General features: G+C 38.6%; 2 protein-coding genes across 2 annotated transcripts in view; both read left to right on the forward strand.

The window, feature by feature from the left end:
- The window catches only part of LOC125376068 (multiple epidermal growth factor-like domains protein 10), an 86,830-nt gene that overhangs the window by 12,073 nt on the left and 57,027 nt on the right, over window positions 1–17,730 (forward strand). The gene's annotated exons all lie outside the window — the stretch shown is intronic.
- LOC124147571 lies at window positions 1,364–3,908 on the forward strand. Its single transcript, XM_048387514.1, has 5 exons — window positions 1,364–1,477; window positions 2,249–2,365; window positions 2,771–2,907; window positions 3,096–3,228; window positions 3,471–3,908. The coding sequence occupies exons 1-5, from the start codon at window positions 1,388–1,390 to the stop codon at window positions 3,540–3,542; spliced, it is 549 nt and encodes a 182-aa protein (XP_048243471.1). The 5' UTR covers window positions 1,364–1,387; the 3' UTR covers window positions 3,543–3,908.

The raw sequence follows: 17,730 nt of genomic DNA on the forward strand, positions 1-17,730 counted from the left end.
GGCAATAGGACAGTACAACAACACCTCGAGGTAGGCATACCTATTAACATAAATTCACCTTTCCTCCGTTGACCTGCAGACCGCATCCGTGGTCTAGTGGTTCAGCGTTCGCCCGGAGAGCGGAAGGTCCGGGGATCGATCCCCCGAAGCGTCATACCAAAGACGTTAAAAGATGGTACTTGTTGTTACCCTGTCTGGCGCTCGGCATTAGGGGGCTAAAACAAGGACTGGACGGCTCGGAGTCAGTATACTGTGTCTGAGTGGGGTATTCATGTTAAACTGCGGTATGGTATCTCAGTGAGCTAGCACTATAAATCGGCATCAGTCCGGACTAGTACAAGCAGCCACACAAACACACACACGTACATGCACGTCGCTATATAAGTGCAATAATCTTGGATGCGACGTTAAACCCCATTTCACCTTACCTCACCGTTGACTTGCAATTGAGCAGAAATCAGCCACCAACTGTCTGACCTGTCAACGTTGATTACACACTTTTGACAAGTGACGGTATAGATACACTCCATGTATCCAGATACATACTTTCCGACCTCATTTTTCAAGAATTATCCATGGCAATATGTAACCTAGAGATGTGTATGAAATAATTAAAAATAATAACTTGTGCAGGATGTACATCACATTTAGTGATTGACTAACTTAACTCATTTATTTTAGGCTTTACAACGCGGAAGTAGGGGTGAGTACAGTATTATCTGAATTGCTAAAGTGACATAATATATGTAATGAGCGATCAACTGGTTATATAACTATGTAAACATATAATGGTAGGAAGTGAACTATGTCTGCATGACCTTGAATATCGAGACACATGTCAACAATGTAACATTGAAAATAGACTTGTAGTTAAAGTTCTCTATATCAGTTGCAATTACCTTTCAGGGCATGCCGAGGGAGCAATTGTCACAAGTAAGCAGCGCAATACACCATATTCAATGTACAGATGGTGTGCATTCAGTGGTGAAATGCTATATTTATCCTCAAATATACAATTAATGTTTCACTCGAGTAAAATATCACTTTGTGCCTGTACTATTTTCCGTCTACTTCAATTACGCTATGGTTTTCAGAGTAAGATCGTGCACTTCATGCACGAACATACCTAATAAGTAAAACAGTTGTCTTTTTCTGCGCCACTCATGATAATGTCGACCTCGCAGATCACTTGATGATATCAACAAGTTATTTGACAAGAGACAAATATGCTCTGTTTACTTGTACGTTTTTGGATAAGTCGCGTGAATAACCCAAACGTACAAAACTGACAATTTGGTAAAGAAGAATGGGATCAGTCATTATAACCCTCTTATTAATACTCATTTCTATTTCGCAGTCATATGGATCTCTTAATGGGTTCTTTATTATGTCGTCACAACCGGAAAAAGAGGCCGTGTGGAATCAAGTTTACAACAGTGACTCGCACATTTTAATAACATATGCTGGAGGTGCTCTGGTCAGTATATATTTATGAACTGATATTTAAAAATGGTTTTATATATTCTAAGATGTCAAGGCCACACATTTATGTCACGCTTTTTGCCCCAAGCATACACTTCATACAAATAGTAGTAACCATATACAACTTTGTAGTTGTTTCCTAATTAAGAGAAAGTGAGCTGGACCCATTTGAGGAGTGGGTTTATTTCCCGAAAAACGTTAAAGAAGTATTGTCTATTTTTGTAGGAAAATGTGCAGAATATTATCTTGATGAAATTGTTTCTTTGAAGAGCAACAACCACATAAAACAAAACATCATGCTCAAGAAACAACATCAGTCCTACGGATATGATGCTATAAATATGTCATTGAATGTTTTGCAGAGGTTATTTCAAGATGCATTACCAACGGTACATTTCATATAATTATGAAACACATTTGACATTTACTTTGATTGAAAGTGCGGTTAGAATTGGCTTTCAACAACCCGTGCTTGTCGTAAGAGGCGACTAACGGGATCGGGTGCTGACTTGGATGTCAATCACTGGATTGTCGGGTCCAGACTCCACAATTTACAGACTACCGTCATATTGCTGAGTGGGGCGTCAAACACCCACTCATTTTATTGAAAGTAAGCTGCATGTTAAATAGCTTTATGTTCAAAGCCCTAACTCGTATTCACGGGAGCATAAATGTCCTGATGATAGTTACAGATGTAATAAACGACATATAGGTACAAGATCTATTTGATGTTCATAAATTCCTCATCATTAACAACTCGTTCCAGGATTACCTCCCATCAGTAGACTGTCCTGTTACCACCACCAGGTTTGAAGTGAGCATGTCCAGGTCTACAGCTCTGTCTGATGACATCCTTCTGAACACAGTGGAGCTGAAACTAAAGGTTGAAAAACAAAATATTTTCAATGCGAATACTGATGTATTGTGTGTAGCGTTAACCCACAATGTTGTTGCTCGAGTTTTATCACTATATCTTTTTACCACACGTAAAATCTTGTGTGGATTCTGGAGAGGAAAAGGTCACGAGTATCCCATATAAGAACCAGCTGAAGAGACCAGTGACCAGGGTCGGTGACTTGGCTGATTGTGTGCCCGATAGTGTGGATCGTTGTTCATGTATTCAGCTCATGTTAACTGTTCCAGACTCGATTATTGACAGAAATCGTTCAACAATCAGTCACTTACTCTCTACCGTGGCCTGGAAAATATCTACATGACTTCATACATGTGCATAACCTTAAACAGCAGTGTGCATTATAAGTAACCATTTAATATTTCAATATTTCAGGATATCGATGACACTACTGTTATTCAACATTACCACATCATGGGGAGTGTAAGGGATCCCAGTTTCCACTTGCTGATTGACAACTTTCTCACGTGGACAAGTGATCCCAAACGAGGCTTAAGCACAGTGGTAGCAGAGTAAGTACATACATGTCAATGTTGGTGATCTGCAGGTGTTAGGATGTAATTATTTGGCACTACTATGGTACGTCGATGGCATAGTACCTTGCCTGGGCATTGGCCGTCTGTTAAAATATAATCAAATGCTACAGGCAGTAAATTGTGAATTGAATTGTACTTATTTGAATGTTTTTGGTTGATCACAGATCTGTGGAGGAGTTTCGTCTCTTGGTGCTTCTGCTTAACATCGCCAGCAGGCTGGGGGACGATGGTAGGGTGGACGTCATCAACAACGTGCGACAGCTTTACACACGTCTTGGAGGTCCGCCATTCACAGAGGTAAAATATGACGTGCAAGGGTATCACCAATGTCTGTTCGTATGTTCTCTTGATCACATGACAGCTACAGTTCTGATATGTGGCACACATCATCTATGTTCCATTTAACATGTAAGGTTGTAGAAAGATCAGCATCATTTATAGTAATGTAGTTCATGTTTCAATTGTATTTACTTTAAACGTGTAATCGTCTGACAAACATGGGTGCGCATTTGCTGATTTCAGCTCGCCTTTATTTTCAGACTGACGTGAGATTCTGTCTTGAGTTCTCTCAGCGGAGGATGAAGACACTTGGAGTTTACGCCAATTCCTGATGTCATATCTAGACAAAAGCACCTCTGGCTATATACAGAGAGGCTACGCTTATCTCAACATGTGCCCAGACTTGTGTCAATTTACAATACTATTCGCTGCAAAGTCACACTGATATTTGTTTCCAATTCTCAAAGCAAGATGTCAAATACAGAAAAGAGTGCGAATTTCATACTTCACATGCAATGTGTCAGCTACATATTGACGTGATCAGTATACAGATAATTACACCAGTCGACAAAGGTCGGTATTAGCAACATATCACAGATTGAAGACTAAATGACACCAGTTCAATGCTAAACCCATCCACAATTTCTTATATCAAAATTATACTCTTTGCCTTGTATTTGTTTGTTGCTTAACGCCGCACTCAGCAATATTCCAGCTATATGACGGCGGTCTGTAAAATAATCGAGTCTGGACCAGACAATCCAGTGATTGACATCAAGAGCATCGATCCATTGGGAATGATGACATGTATCAACCAAGTTAGCAAGCCTGACCACCCGATCCCGTTAGTCGCCTTTTACGACAAGCATAGTCGCCTTTTACGGCAAGTATGGGTTGCTGAAGACCTATACTACCCCGGAATCTTCACGGGTATCATTGCTTTTTAAATATGTAGAGTCAGGTAACCTTCCTGGGCATAATCGGGTCTTATGGTACATCTGCATCAAGTGTGACGCCCCAGCAGGATGCTATGTATGAAAAGAAGACACCCTATTATTTAGTAGTTACTGTATTTTGGGAATAATTCCATGAATTTAGTACATTGTACAGGCTGGCCTTCGCCGTATGAAGGTTCATACTCCAAGAAATCCATAGTCAATGACACATTGTTCGATAGGCTTACGCACATGCCTACTCCAAAACCCCTCAGGGGACTCAGTTGTCTTAACAGGCAGAGATTATATTATTGTTTTAAAGTTGTGTCAACTAAGTGGAGACATCTTGGGCTGCTTTCCCAAACATTAATCTGACTCACTTTATCTGACAACACTTTGCTTGTATATGTCGCAATCAAAAGCTGATATGATATGATATGATATGATATGATATGATATGATATGATATGATATGATATGATATGAGTGAGTATGGTTTTACGCCGCTTTTAGCAATATTCCAGCAATATCACGGCGGGGGACACCACAAATGGGCTTCACACATTGTACCCATGTCGGGAATCGAACCCGGGTCTTCGGCGTGACGAGCGAACGCTTTAACCACTAGGCTACCCGACCGCCCCTGATATGATATGATATGATATGATATGATATGATATGATATGATATGATATGATATAAATTGAAAATATTACGTGTATAGTCATTTAAATTAATTTGTGATTTCAATAAATATGTCATGTCAATAAACAGTGTAAAGAATGGAAACTTCCGTTAAATAAGCACATGTTATTAATCATAATATCTTCACACAGATATGAGAATATAAGAAATATTAACTGCCTATCAAACAATAGATACATACACAGTTATATGTACTAGTTCATTTCCGGATAGAATCAAATGACTCTTCTTGTGATACCTAATATGCTCATTATTCACATTCAAGATATATCTGTCACATTTTATGTACAAATAAATTATATTCTGTTGCCTTTGAGTTTTTATTGTTTTTCCTTTATCCTTGATTGTATTGAGCTTTAAACGCATATGAAATGCTATCATTCAGACATGGTTGGCTTTACGATACCTCTGTTGGTAATTTTCTGATCTGGCCTTGCAATTAATGTATTGAAATATGAGTATGAACAGTACCGATCATAGTATAAACACCAACATGCAAATATATATGAACAACACCTTCTCCATCACGATTTGAAATGGCACATGAGAAGAATAATAACCTGAATATCTCATAGGGGCATATTTAGTGTCAAGTAAGGATTAGATATATGGATGAACACCTTTTGTATTACAATTTGGTTGTTAGATTCGCTACTAATTGTCATTAATACTGAACATTCAGTGTTGTGCAAGCAAGGTGTGGCTTTGTTCACGTTTCAAAATTCCTTGATCCTTGTTCAATAGGTGCACTCTTGTGAGTCTTTAGATGGCTATGTAATATGTACATAGCAAACATTTATCACCATTCAAACGAATGATCATGGTCGTATGTTGAATCAGCATTGCATGAGTTGACGCAGTGTAAAGCAGCTCTTGTTCCAAGCGTTGGTATCACGGTGCTTCATAACAGATGGGTTGTATACACAACCGTGTATATAATAGGACAGTAAAACCATGCAGATTGCGAGCTTGTTCGACAGATTATGACAATTTATGTCAGGCTAAAATGATCGAGTGTAACACCTTAATGATATTTTATGATACACTGATGACAGTAGCTAAATAGAATCTGCGAACTAGTTTCTAGGATAGAAAGAAAAAACCCGCTAGAATAAGCAGTTACAATTTTAATATTCACACACTATGATTTCACGATAATATCTCACGTTCAACATATACTAGTAATTATGTACATGGCTGCAACAACGTGAGTAATAAGAATGTGTTACCACACGCTTTCCTACTTAATGATTTCTTTTTCACACAAATATTCTGCACCGAAACTAAGATTCATTTTCTTGTTATGAAACAGGTACTTAACAGCTATCTGCGTGAGCTTATGTAGCATATCCATGTGCCGATTTCGTTCAATTACCATCCACATGTATTTACGCGAATGTATATGATACACAACCACATTCACAATACCTAGGCGCTTTGACCTGTGGAGCCTCGATGTTAGCTTGGCAAGTTTTCCTTAAGTTCGTCTTTATTCCCTTTGAAATGTAAACTGTGAATGAATGTTAGACATTGTTTCATTGTTTTCATACAACCATTAATAGCAACTGATATATCTCTGAGTTTCCCCAAGTTATTAAATAGTATAATATCACTGCATGAAAAGATTTATCTTTAAATAACAGTTGTTCCTTTTGTGAGTTTTTGTGAAAATGTGAGGGAGTATTGTCCACTCCTCTTGCAGAGCCTGGCCTATTTCGGCTAACGTAATCGGTGGCGTGGACGACGGTCACGAGCGCCAGTACGTTGTCTCGTTAGAACTATCCCAGAGACCCTTTCAGTGACAATATGCAGTGACGTTCTGGCATTTATAGCGTTCCCTCCCCATACCATGACAGCCCTACCACAAAACCTGTCATATTGCCTAACGTGGACGTCAACGCGTATCAAGAAAATCCATTTGGATTCATTTGTAAACATAATAGATGATTCCCAATGTTTCTAGGCAAAAATGAACCAATTTAGCGTCTGGCTAGAATACGTCGATTTGTTAACAGTGGACCAGTACATGGTCGATTTCAGTAACATGAAATCCGGTGTCCTGGCGCAAGTGAACAGCGATTTTGTTGCTTTTTGGGGCTACATTTCTGGTTTCTTGTCAATCAATCCGGACTTGACCTTTGGCTCCATGTGCAGGGCCGATCATTAACATATTGTGTCTGCAGGAGCCTGTTCCGAAGTCTGCAAATCAAAGGCTAATAACCATTGAAAATGTCAGCTGCCTCTCGATGACTTCTACCATTTGGAAGCAAGCCAAGAGCCCTCACATATGATCACGTTGTCGACGACGAGTCCCAAATGTAATAACAAATATTACAAATCATAAATACTCCTTTTGTAGAGAGTTAACTGTGGGTAATGAAAATCAGCAATAGTGATGTCGCAAAGGGATTTGACAACCTTGCCTTCTAGTCTCAACATCAACAATGGCCTCATCCCTAACCCACCCGGAGGAATTGCATATCGACGTGCATTAGTTGAGGTGTGCTTGGGCGATAGGGTTTTGTCCCCAAACCGTTCTGTTCCTGGTAGTCATTTTTCAAAGCTGATTCTCTGACGACCGATCATAATAATTATATTTCCTGATTAGATCGCGTACATTGATTTGGAAAGTATGTTTCGTTTATTCCTAACATATGTATTTACTATGTCGAAATTACAGGAGGGTAAGAATCACACACTAGCAACCTAATCGAAATTCTTTCGAAAGCTTTCAAATTGATGTTCAGCTTTTACACCCTGGCTCATATGCAATGGGATTCCCAATTTTTACCAAGGTATGTTTTGTACAACTTCGTGATAGTTGTTTTAATTCATGAATATACACTAGTTTGGGAATGGAGGCTTGTCTCACTACATTGTAAACTGACCAGGATACTTGTTAAAGCATGGAGGCTTGGTTTTGTTTCACATATATCACATGACTAAACATTTGGTTTGGCTCTCAGTAAGAACTAAACACTATGCTGTGACTCAATGTCCCCTGATGTGACCTGTAAATAGTTTTACAATTATACTCATACAACACGGTTTAACGTAAATGTCTTTTTATTTTGTTTTAATATTTAAGTTAAAGCTTGAGTTAATAAGTTTGCTTTAGTTTAGGCTATATATATATTGCATAGTAATCTGTTGTCGCATGTATCACTATTAATGTGTATGTGTTGTGTTGGCTAACTGAGTTAACTGATAAAGGAAACAAGCAACGGTCTATCCATTTAATAAAGTCAGTAATATGTAAAATCTGTGGATTATGATTATCTAACATTATGATAATTTCATTAAAAAAACTATATATTTTTGAAAGCCTGGGAGCTCAACATGTGCACACATGTTAAATTGTGCATTGCTACCTATAGAACGTTGTCAAATATACCTGTCAAACTATTCACCGCGTTAAACCAGCAAAGTGAGGCGTTTTATACAGCTATTCATCTCGAGTTATGGTGAGAATGAAAAGGAAAAGCATGTTTGACACATTGACACTCGACCTGTGAAACATGTTTGCCTTCATGGTAGGCGTCTCTACTGAAGTATTTCGCTTCCCGGTCCATTAACTGAACCCTGGTTGTGTTGAGGCCAATGGTGAGATCATGTCATAGTGGGCGAGTCTGCAGCTCATAATGGGCGAGTGTACATTGGAGTTTGAATGTACCCCTTCTACTTTTTCTGTTACTGTGTAACATTACTTGATTTGTATAGAAATGAACAGATTGCACACTTTATATATGCTCTATTGTCTTCAGAAAATTACCTAATTGACGTTCAATAGATTTACAATGTATATGTAATTTACATATCACTCATCGGTTTTGATTTAGTTGCTTGTTTGTTATTAAACTCTTATTTAGACCATGTGTTTTTGTTGTAAATTTAATTTGCGAATAGAAATTAGTAATGAAACATACACACAATAAATCCTTAAATGAGTAAGAGTAATACCTCCAATACGTCAACCGAGGTCGTTTAGTATACAGACCTGGTGGTTTATTTATGGGATTAACTAACCTATAACCCTCTATGGGCTCCTAAACTTCCATATACATTTATTCCATTTAAAGTGATATAACTGTAGAAGAAACTGAAGTAAGTTTAACTAAATAGATTTTATTGCCATTTACGTAAAACGTATATTTTCATTTAGTGCTTCACACAAAATGGGTTACTTGAAACCATGATGCACTACTTTGTTTACGTCCATTACCCCACTTCCTCTTCCAATCTCCCGCCATATATGTCATACATCTACTTCTTATGACGACATCAAACTTTCACTCTCGTCACCACGTGCACCATCGTCTATTACGTTCTACCAAGTTTAAATTGTAATGCTCTAATTTCATGTTTACTCTTAGGCTATGGACTGGAATGTTTTGGCTCCTGTTCACAAATCGTTACTATTGGTCTTCGACGTTCCTCTGTCGCCCTACATCGCTCTTAATACCAACTAAGCATAAGGCAGCTCAAGTTGATGAGGGTCGGCGGTAAAAAACGGATAACCGAAAGTCCAACTGAGATGTTGTCTTCAACAACCCCTGCTGATAATCTTTTTCCCTTCATAAGCCCCCGACTCCAATACCTCATGTCCACTCCTGTCCCTGTTACAGCCGCTCCAGCCCTGGTTTGGCCAGCTCCGGTAATCTCGGTTTATCAGCTTCCCAATCAATTTGGTACCATCACTGAAATTATTAGAAATAACGACTTCCCTGTCGTTTCTATTGATAACATTGTACTTCGTAATATCGCCGCAACTATTACTGGGGCCAGCAATGATGTAGAAAATGCTTCGGATGTTATTTAGGCAATCTGCGGATTTCTATAAAAGAGGTAGTAAAAGATTGAAGGACGAATGGAATAAGTGTATTGAGGTGAATGGAGATTATATTGAAAAATAAAAGTGCAAAAGATATTCTGCGACTTGGTCTTATATTGAAGTTGAAAAACTTATTGAACGCCCCTCGTAACTATGTGAACCAGGTCTACTGTTTCTACCAACTGACATTCACGTGTCTACATGTCTCCTTGGTATATGGTTCCGTGTTTGTATTTCCTTTTGGCAGACATACCTTTTATATGCAATGGAGTCATCCGACCAACACTACACAATTGTTTCAAAACGTTAATTTACGTGGTTTAAGGTGTGTTTAGTTGTCAAGTTGAGAAGATATGAAGAAGAAACTTTAACAAGATCTTGAATTTGTGGATTGCCATCGCCTCTGGAGAGTACACTAATTAATATGAATCTTTTTTGGAAGTATTTGCCAATGCCAATGTTTGCCCAAACCACTACGATGTGACATGAAAGATGTATTACGCACGTTGCCAAATCGATGCGTTTTCCATCAACATTTGACAATAACATTCTGTTGCACTGATTTAGGTATGTATTGATATGGATGGATGTGTAGTATTCCCATCGATATTTATACGAGATGTGGTAAATAGAGGCAAGTGAACCATGACATGTCAGCTGTCATGTACCCAATATAAATTTACAGAATGTGCAGTTTTCAAGTTCACTGCCTTCCCTTGCTATCTATCTGCAACGTTCACACAAATTGGCTTAGTCTGCTTTTCAGATATGACGAATAAATCTGTAATTGAAAATGCAGAGCATTTTATCAATGATATACAAATATGTTTACACGCGTCAGTATTAAAGAACAAAGTTCGATCAGTTTTATCTGGTGAAATGCTTTCATCTCTTATCCTTTTAAATACGTAAAAATACATGTGGAACTTTACAAAATAGCCTTATTTCATTGCTATTATATCCTATTTTAAAAATAGATCAGGTTTTCAATCGTTTCATTCACAATTTCTATCCAAATATTGTGTACATAGCATGTTGATGTACTGTTAACACTTCACTGGAGGAAGCCATAAGGGGCGTGTCTGATTGTGGTTCATCACATGCTCCATTGCTCGATGGACATGTTACCTGCGATGTGTTCCTATGCTATTATTGCAGGTTTTACTGTGTTATCACTTTTTACAGGGTCCTACCTTCCTCTTATATCTTTGGCCACAGAGTGGTGGTCTAGCTTTGGTTAATTGTGGTCTGTAGCCAAGGTTTAATTTATATATTAAATATTCAACTGAAAAATCATTTGTTTTAATATTGATCTGGTTCGTTTTATACCTAAACTGTGATACCATACTGTTTTACTGTCCTTTGTCAACAGGTATTTAATAAGTAATTTGTTCTCATCGCGATATGGCTGCAGTATTGCCGATGCGATGTAAAATTTTAACTAACTCACTCACACCTATATCTTAGCAAGCTGGCACTACTACTATGTAGAGGTACCCATGCTTAACACTCAATTCACTAAGTAGTCTGTCTCTTCTGTTATATCGTTTCAAAAAAAAAGATGGTGCCTCTAATTGTATAAATTAATTTCCTCAACATGTGTACACTTAAAATGTACACCCCCAGATCTATGCTCACACAGCGAACAATGTACCTGCATGTACATATAACTCATCAGCGAATATGTTTCGCTGATCCATTGTTGTAAGTAATGTTGGCATCCAATAGAATATATATCTCATCGTCACACAGTTTGATAACGTAGATACAGTAGGTGTACTATAGCAACTGATGTTAAAAAGCATACATGGGTTATGTATCTGATACGGGGCATGCTGTTTTGTATTTATAACCTTAAACAACATGTGGACATACACCATTGAAGCAACCATAAAATTTTGAGTCCTCAGTGCTCAATTAGTGCTGTAAAAAGCAACTAAATAGGAATCGGTGCATTGTATGTCCTGACCGTACCCCTGTTCTTCTTCTCTCCTAAAGTTTTTTTATCTGACCAAGATTATATCACTCATATGCTGTTTTTGCTAGCTGATGTGCTTCAACTGATCCAAGACAAGTTGTGCTGTTTTGTAAGAGTTGTGGCCTGTCTCGCGTTTGGTCTCCTAAATGGACACTTTAATGTAAAAAGTACAATGTATAGTGCTGCTTAATCTATTCAACTTGAACCTCAATATGACAGTTATTGCAGTGTCACTGATACAATCAAATTTTAGGCAATTAATCTCCCACCATTTCTTGTTGCAATGTGCAATTTTATATGCAATGAATATGAAGTAGTGTGAATACATACCTATATAAGCTCGATTAGTATATGTGTGATTTTGTAAACTAGATTTGATTAAATCTAATGCCATATCAGCCTCTATGAAGCTGGATCTTTGGATGATCCAACCTATGATGTATCTCATGTTATCCAACTTTCAATATTTCTCTTTTTTTACTTTTAAACATAACCCTTAAGTACATTAAGGGAGAACCGGAAGTGATGTCGTCAAAGATGTGGCGATTCGCTGTTTTTAGGTTTGTCAGCGCCACATCCGTGGTAAACGTCTAAGACCTGCACAATTTACGGCTTACTACCCACATCAAGCTGACAACCTGATACATGTGAAATACTGTTCAAAATGGCGTTAACAAAACTCACTCATTCGTCAGAATAACATGGCAAATAATTACACTCATCATACAAAGAAAACACATTCTACCTTCAACACAGGCGCACAACCATAACATACCATCAATGTTACATGGCCATACACTTGTGCCCTATGTCCACTTTATGTATAAAATACCCTTGAATCTACGAAAGGGACAAATAAATATTTGCATTTCAGATATTTACATTGTATGTAAGCAGATGCCCGCTTATAGACAACTATGTATAGTTTGACGGTGAAAAACATGATGTGTACCCGTGCAGCAATAGGTGGCCCCGATCTGAACAGATAAGCAAAAACACTTCCTTGTCCTCAAACATGGCGGGTGTGTGGATATTTACTGTCAGCACGGTGTTGTGGGGCTGCTGGATACAGCTTATTACAGGTAAGTTGTCAGTCATTCTATGTTGTTTTATAAGCTGTTCTCTTTATTTCACCTAATACATGATACGTTCTCACTTACCTTCTTGAAAAACTGTTGCCACGCAGGTTCAGTTTCGGCGCGGAAAAATGTCATCACCAATGAGCAAGCTTGGCCCAGTTAGCTTTACGATTCAAATAATTTATGTGTTGGAGCACAGCGGGGTCAAATAATACATCTCTTTGATAAAGCCTCCTTTAAAAGCAAGAACTCATTCGTCAATGAATGTCAATGATTAAAGACCATATGCGTGGTGCAGTAGGTAGAGCTATTGCGTTGGTCGCGGAAGTTCAGTGCTCAGATTCCCTGGTCGCGCCATACAAAAAGACGTTAATATATGGAAGTTTTTGTTACCATGCCAAACACTCGGATTTAAGGGGTTAAAACGAGGACTGGCCGGCTCGGTATGTGAAGGTGTAACAATGTTAGACTGTGGCGTGGTATGTCTAAAGTCTAAATTGTGCGGAGAATCATCCAATTTACATATTCCCAAATATTTCTTACGATTCCATTTCCGTCGTGTAAGAGCATGGTAGAAAATGTTGTAGACATGCACACATTGACATGTATTTAATACCCGTTATCGATACTGTCAGCAATGACATTTGCCTATATATATATTCTCCGGGTTAGGAAAATTGAACCTAAATGATGACATTTGAACATGTACACATTCCTATGTCACACAGAGTTGCTGTTTTGTTTGCAACACTAAACTCACAGTAATGTCAGTAAGCAAGTACAGCAATGGAACATTGCAATATGAACTGTCTGAGAAAATATCTGAACTCATTTTTAATGATATGATTTTAGAAATGATATCCGAGTAAAAAAACAAACACTACAACGTGCACATGACACGAACCCAAATAGTGTTTGCCATCGCTCTTTCTATGGCAGTTGTCATTTCTATAAATACCAAGTATGATGATTTTAATGAGTGAGTGAGTTTGGTTTAACGCCGCTTTTAACAGTATTCCAGTTATATCACGGCCTTTTGGGAGGAAAGCCCGAAGTGATGCAGCTCTAAGACGTTTACCAGTTCGGTGAAACCAACGAGCACGGGTATGGTGCTGACAAACCTAGAAACATAATTGGGGCGAACTGGGATTCGAACCCACAATCATAGGTTTCTGGCGTGCCCAAGGGACGCAACTCTGCACAGCGAATCGCGGCGCCTTAGACGACTGGGCCACCCGTGCCCCCGATGATTTTAATGGTTATGTATGCAACAGTCAATCTATGTAAATCCCTAAACGAATCCCCTTCAGAGACCGTTTTTATTACAGTAAATGTATTCCACATTTCTAAGGAGGACAAGTATAGTAATTTATATATTACTCGCTAAAAGTTGGCGCAAAAACTAAATGCAACGTTACACAAATACGTTGCTGGTATAAGGGTAGCGTATGAATAACATTTGCAGCTTATGATTCGACAATAGACTGATATCAATAAGAAGAACGGATAAGATGAAGATTCTAAAAACGCGGAGCGAGCCCGAGACACGATCTACTCATCGCACCAGTCATATGATTTCATGCAAGTGAACAGATATTATATTTGTTATGAACTCTGTAACTTTCTTTGGATAACATCAATTACGCGCACCACACATTCACGATACGGGAGTGCATCTGCCGACACAGCGAACACGAAGTTTCTGATGACTGTCTAATGCAACAATGCATCCATTTGCAACAAAACGTTTACATTTGTTAATCGACTGTGGCGCGTGAATTTTGTGATGATGCTTCGACAAAAACTATTATTTTGGTGATAATCTAAGTGAGTGAGTGAGTATGGTTTTACGCCACTATTAGCAATATTCCAGCAATATCACGGCGGGGTACACAAGAAATGGGCTTCACACATTGTACCCATGTCGGGAATCGAACGCGGGTCTTCGGCGTGACGAGCGAACGCTTTAACCACTGGGCTACCCGACCGCCCCTGGTGTTAATCTGAACCTTTATGATTGGATGGTGCTTGCATTATTACAATTTTATGTCAAAGTTCGGCTTAGTATACGCTTAGTATAGTGCTTTTGTTATAATGACAGAGACACCAGGCCCCTTGTCAATAGCCTGTGTACGCTAACACTGATCCGTAAACAACTTCCCGGTCGTGTGCAATGGCGAGTGTCTCGATGACTGACCGTCAACAGGGTAGCTTCGGTCTGCTGATAAAGTTCATATTTGATGAGGTTTCAAATAATACAATGATAGTAACACTCGATGGTGCCTTATGAATGGTACACCGACTATCTGAATCCTAAAATCATTCAAACGCATGCAGGGTTATGAGTTTCCTGTTAATACTTTAAAGCAAAGCGACAGCATAGAACTCACAAAACATACAAAACTACTTTCTAAACATAACACAATAACAACACCTTATTCTGACTCCGAGACGACCTATCTTTGATTTGGAACAGTAATGCCGAGCGCCAGGCAGTGTAACAACAAGTACCATCTTAATCATGTATTTTGGTATGACGCAGCAAGATGATTGAACCACCGACCTTCCCCTCTCAGGCTGACGCTCCACTAGACCACGGAAGCAGGTCGCGATACATTATTGTATCAATAATTGTATATATCATCATTGTATATGACCAGTGAGACAAGTGTGTCACATGTATGTTGCCCTGAGCTGTGTGGAAGGCAAAAATATGTCCTGCAGGTTTTTATGTGATTGAAAACGCGTATCATGCGTATCATAGTACATGCACTCGGTGGTCCGGAAAGCTATCTGGCTCCATTGCTGTGAATGTAATCATGAACTATCATTGTACATGATGTAAGCTTCTTTGTTTTTACTCAATATTTGAAGTGCTTAACTTATTTCACTTTCAGTTATAAATACAAAATAGCCATGTAAGCAACAGTGGTATTCAGAGTAATATCTGTACATTTGAATAGGGAAGAAAGAGATACCTTCACTGACTATATTATGTGTAAGTTATGATGAGTTTGCTTCTGAAAGACCCTTCGCTGTTGTTTCGCTCACTTGGTTCAGGAAAACAAGCGTGAGTGGTTCCAGCTGATCTACAACTCGACATTTTAAACTTTGTCAGTGTTTGACATTCCTCACTAACATTGATGTCACGGCTAGTCAGCTTGGTATAGTATGCTACTGACAAATATAATGTTATAGACACACATAAATAGAATAGAACCCACGACAATATGTTTATGACATATCTAAGTGATATGCGCAGTGATAAATAGAGGTTATCACGCGAGTGTGTTTTGGGATGGTAAATATCCTGCATTAGGAATAAACATTGTATTTAGCGAGCCTTGGCGAGCTAAATACATAGTGTTTATTCCTAATCCAGGATATTTACCATCCCCAAACACACAAGCGTGATAATCTCTTTATCATATAATGTCATTCTTTAATTCTGTGCTTCAAAATCGCTTTCCCTTTCTTACAAACATTACCGAAACATTGCGAGTTTTCCTGGAATGCGCGCATTAATATTTATTACGTCACCATGTAAGTGACATGTCAGTCGGACAGTGACAGTAGCCAATATAGTTCCAACTGAAATCTGTTTCTTATACAGTGGCGAAGCAACATATACGCAAAACAGCAATTGTTTTTAATTGCCTTTCGCGGCAATCCATCGGTCTGTCTGCTAGAGTCAAAGGGAAGCTACTCTAACCCTAGTCTAGAGACGTCAGGGCCACGGTCAGACGTTGTTGACAGTCGGTCTGTCCTGTCATAACGTTAAGAAGTGTAGTCAGATGTACAAACAGCGACAAAACGAAACAGGGTAACAATTCAAACATATTTCGGCCAAATCCAACTATTTTAATTTGTGGAGAAAGGTTCAAGCCGCAGAGGTCTACAATCACTGCCCTCGCAAAATTGTGTCGAAATCTCCAAAGTTACCAAAACTTATAAAATGCCTTAGCTACGTCACAGTAAGACAATGATTTTCAGTATATTAGACTGTTCTTTTGATAATGAAAGCAATTATCTCTGTAGTTTATCCAGATTCCCGATGGTTAAATCTGACTCGATCGCCGAATGACGAGGGCGACGCGCCATGTTTGTTTATAAACACTGAAAGTAGTCCCTACTTGACCTTTGATATTTGCATCTCTATCCGCATATGACCCCAACGGATATCGTTTTTATCCGTTGGCTTTATCCTGCCGAGAAACTATACCCATTATATGACAAAGCTGTATGTTACAGCCATTGGTAGAGGTATCTTTGTTCTCTTTGATATTTGATATTTAACCGAATCACGTTATATGTTAGAATTGATATACATCCTCTAATTAAGAATTTGGATAAACGTATATGTGTTTCAACCCGATAACGTACTCAAATAGCGTGTACCTTTATAATGTGATAGCATTACATTTTAACTTTTACCTAACAACTGGAGGAAGTTGTGTTTGTTCCTGGTAGCCGTTATCCCTTTGTGCTGTTACCTTGATGAAACACCCGAGTTTACAATCCAGTTGTTCCACTCTCTCGAATACAAACTGTACAGTCACAATGTATAATGTTTCAGATGTATGCTTTTCATACAGTCGCATAATTAAGGAAGTATAACTGTCATTGAAACGAAGTAAGCAACATGTGCTGCAATTCTCTCCATTTAGTCGATAGTTGCAACGAGATTCTCCAATAACTTTAAAAAGCGTCAAAAACGCAATGGTCGTGTGTATATCATAAATCTTATTTTGATGGTTGTCTCACACATTAGTGCCATACCACGGAGAGGGAGAGGATCGGATTCCCATGTTCAGCAGTAAACATGGTATGTTTGCCATTCGAGTACTATAGCAAAGCGATCATTGGCGTGTATAATTCAAAAACTGACGAAGGCAGACGTTTTTTTCACGTTATGAAAACCCTCGACTTGTGCAGTGATCTTAAATAGTGCGAATATTGGATCCGAATCCACGACAAGTTCAGCCTAGTGAC

This window comes from Haliotis rufescens, unplaced genomic scaffold (genome assembly GCF_023055435.1).
Source record: "Haliotis rufescens isolate VD_foot unplaced genomic scaffold, xgHalRufe1.0.p SCAF_7, whole genome shotgun sequence".
Taxonomy (NCBI): domain Eukaryota; kingdom Metazoa; phylum Mollusca; class Gastropoda; order Lepetellida; family Haliotidae; genus Haliotis; species Haliotis rufescens.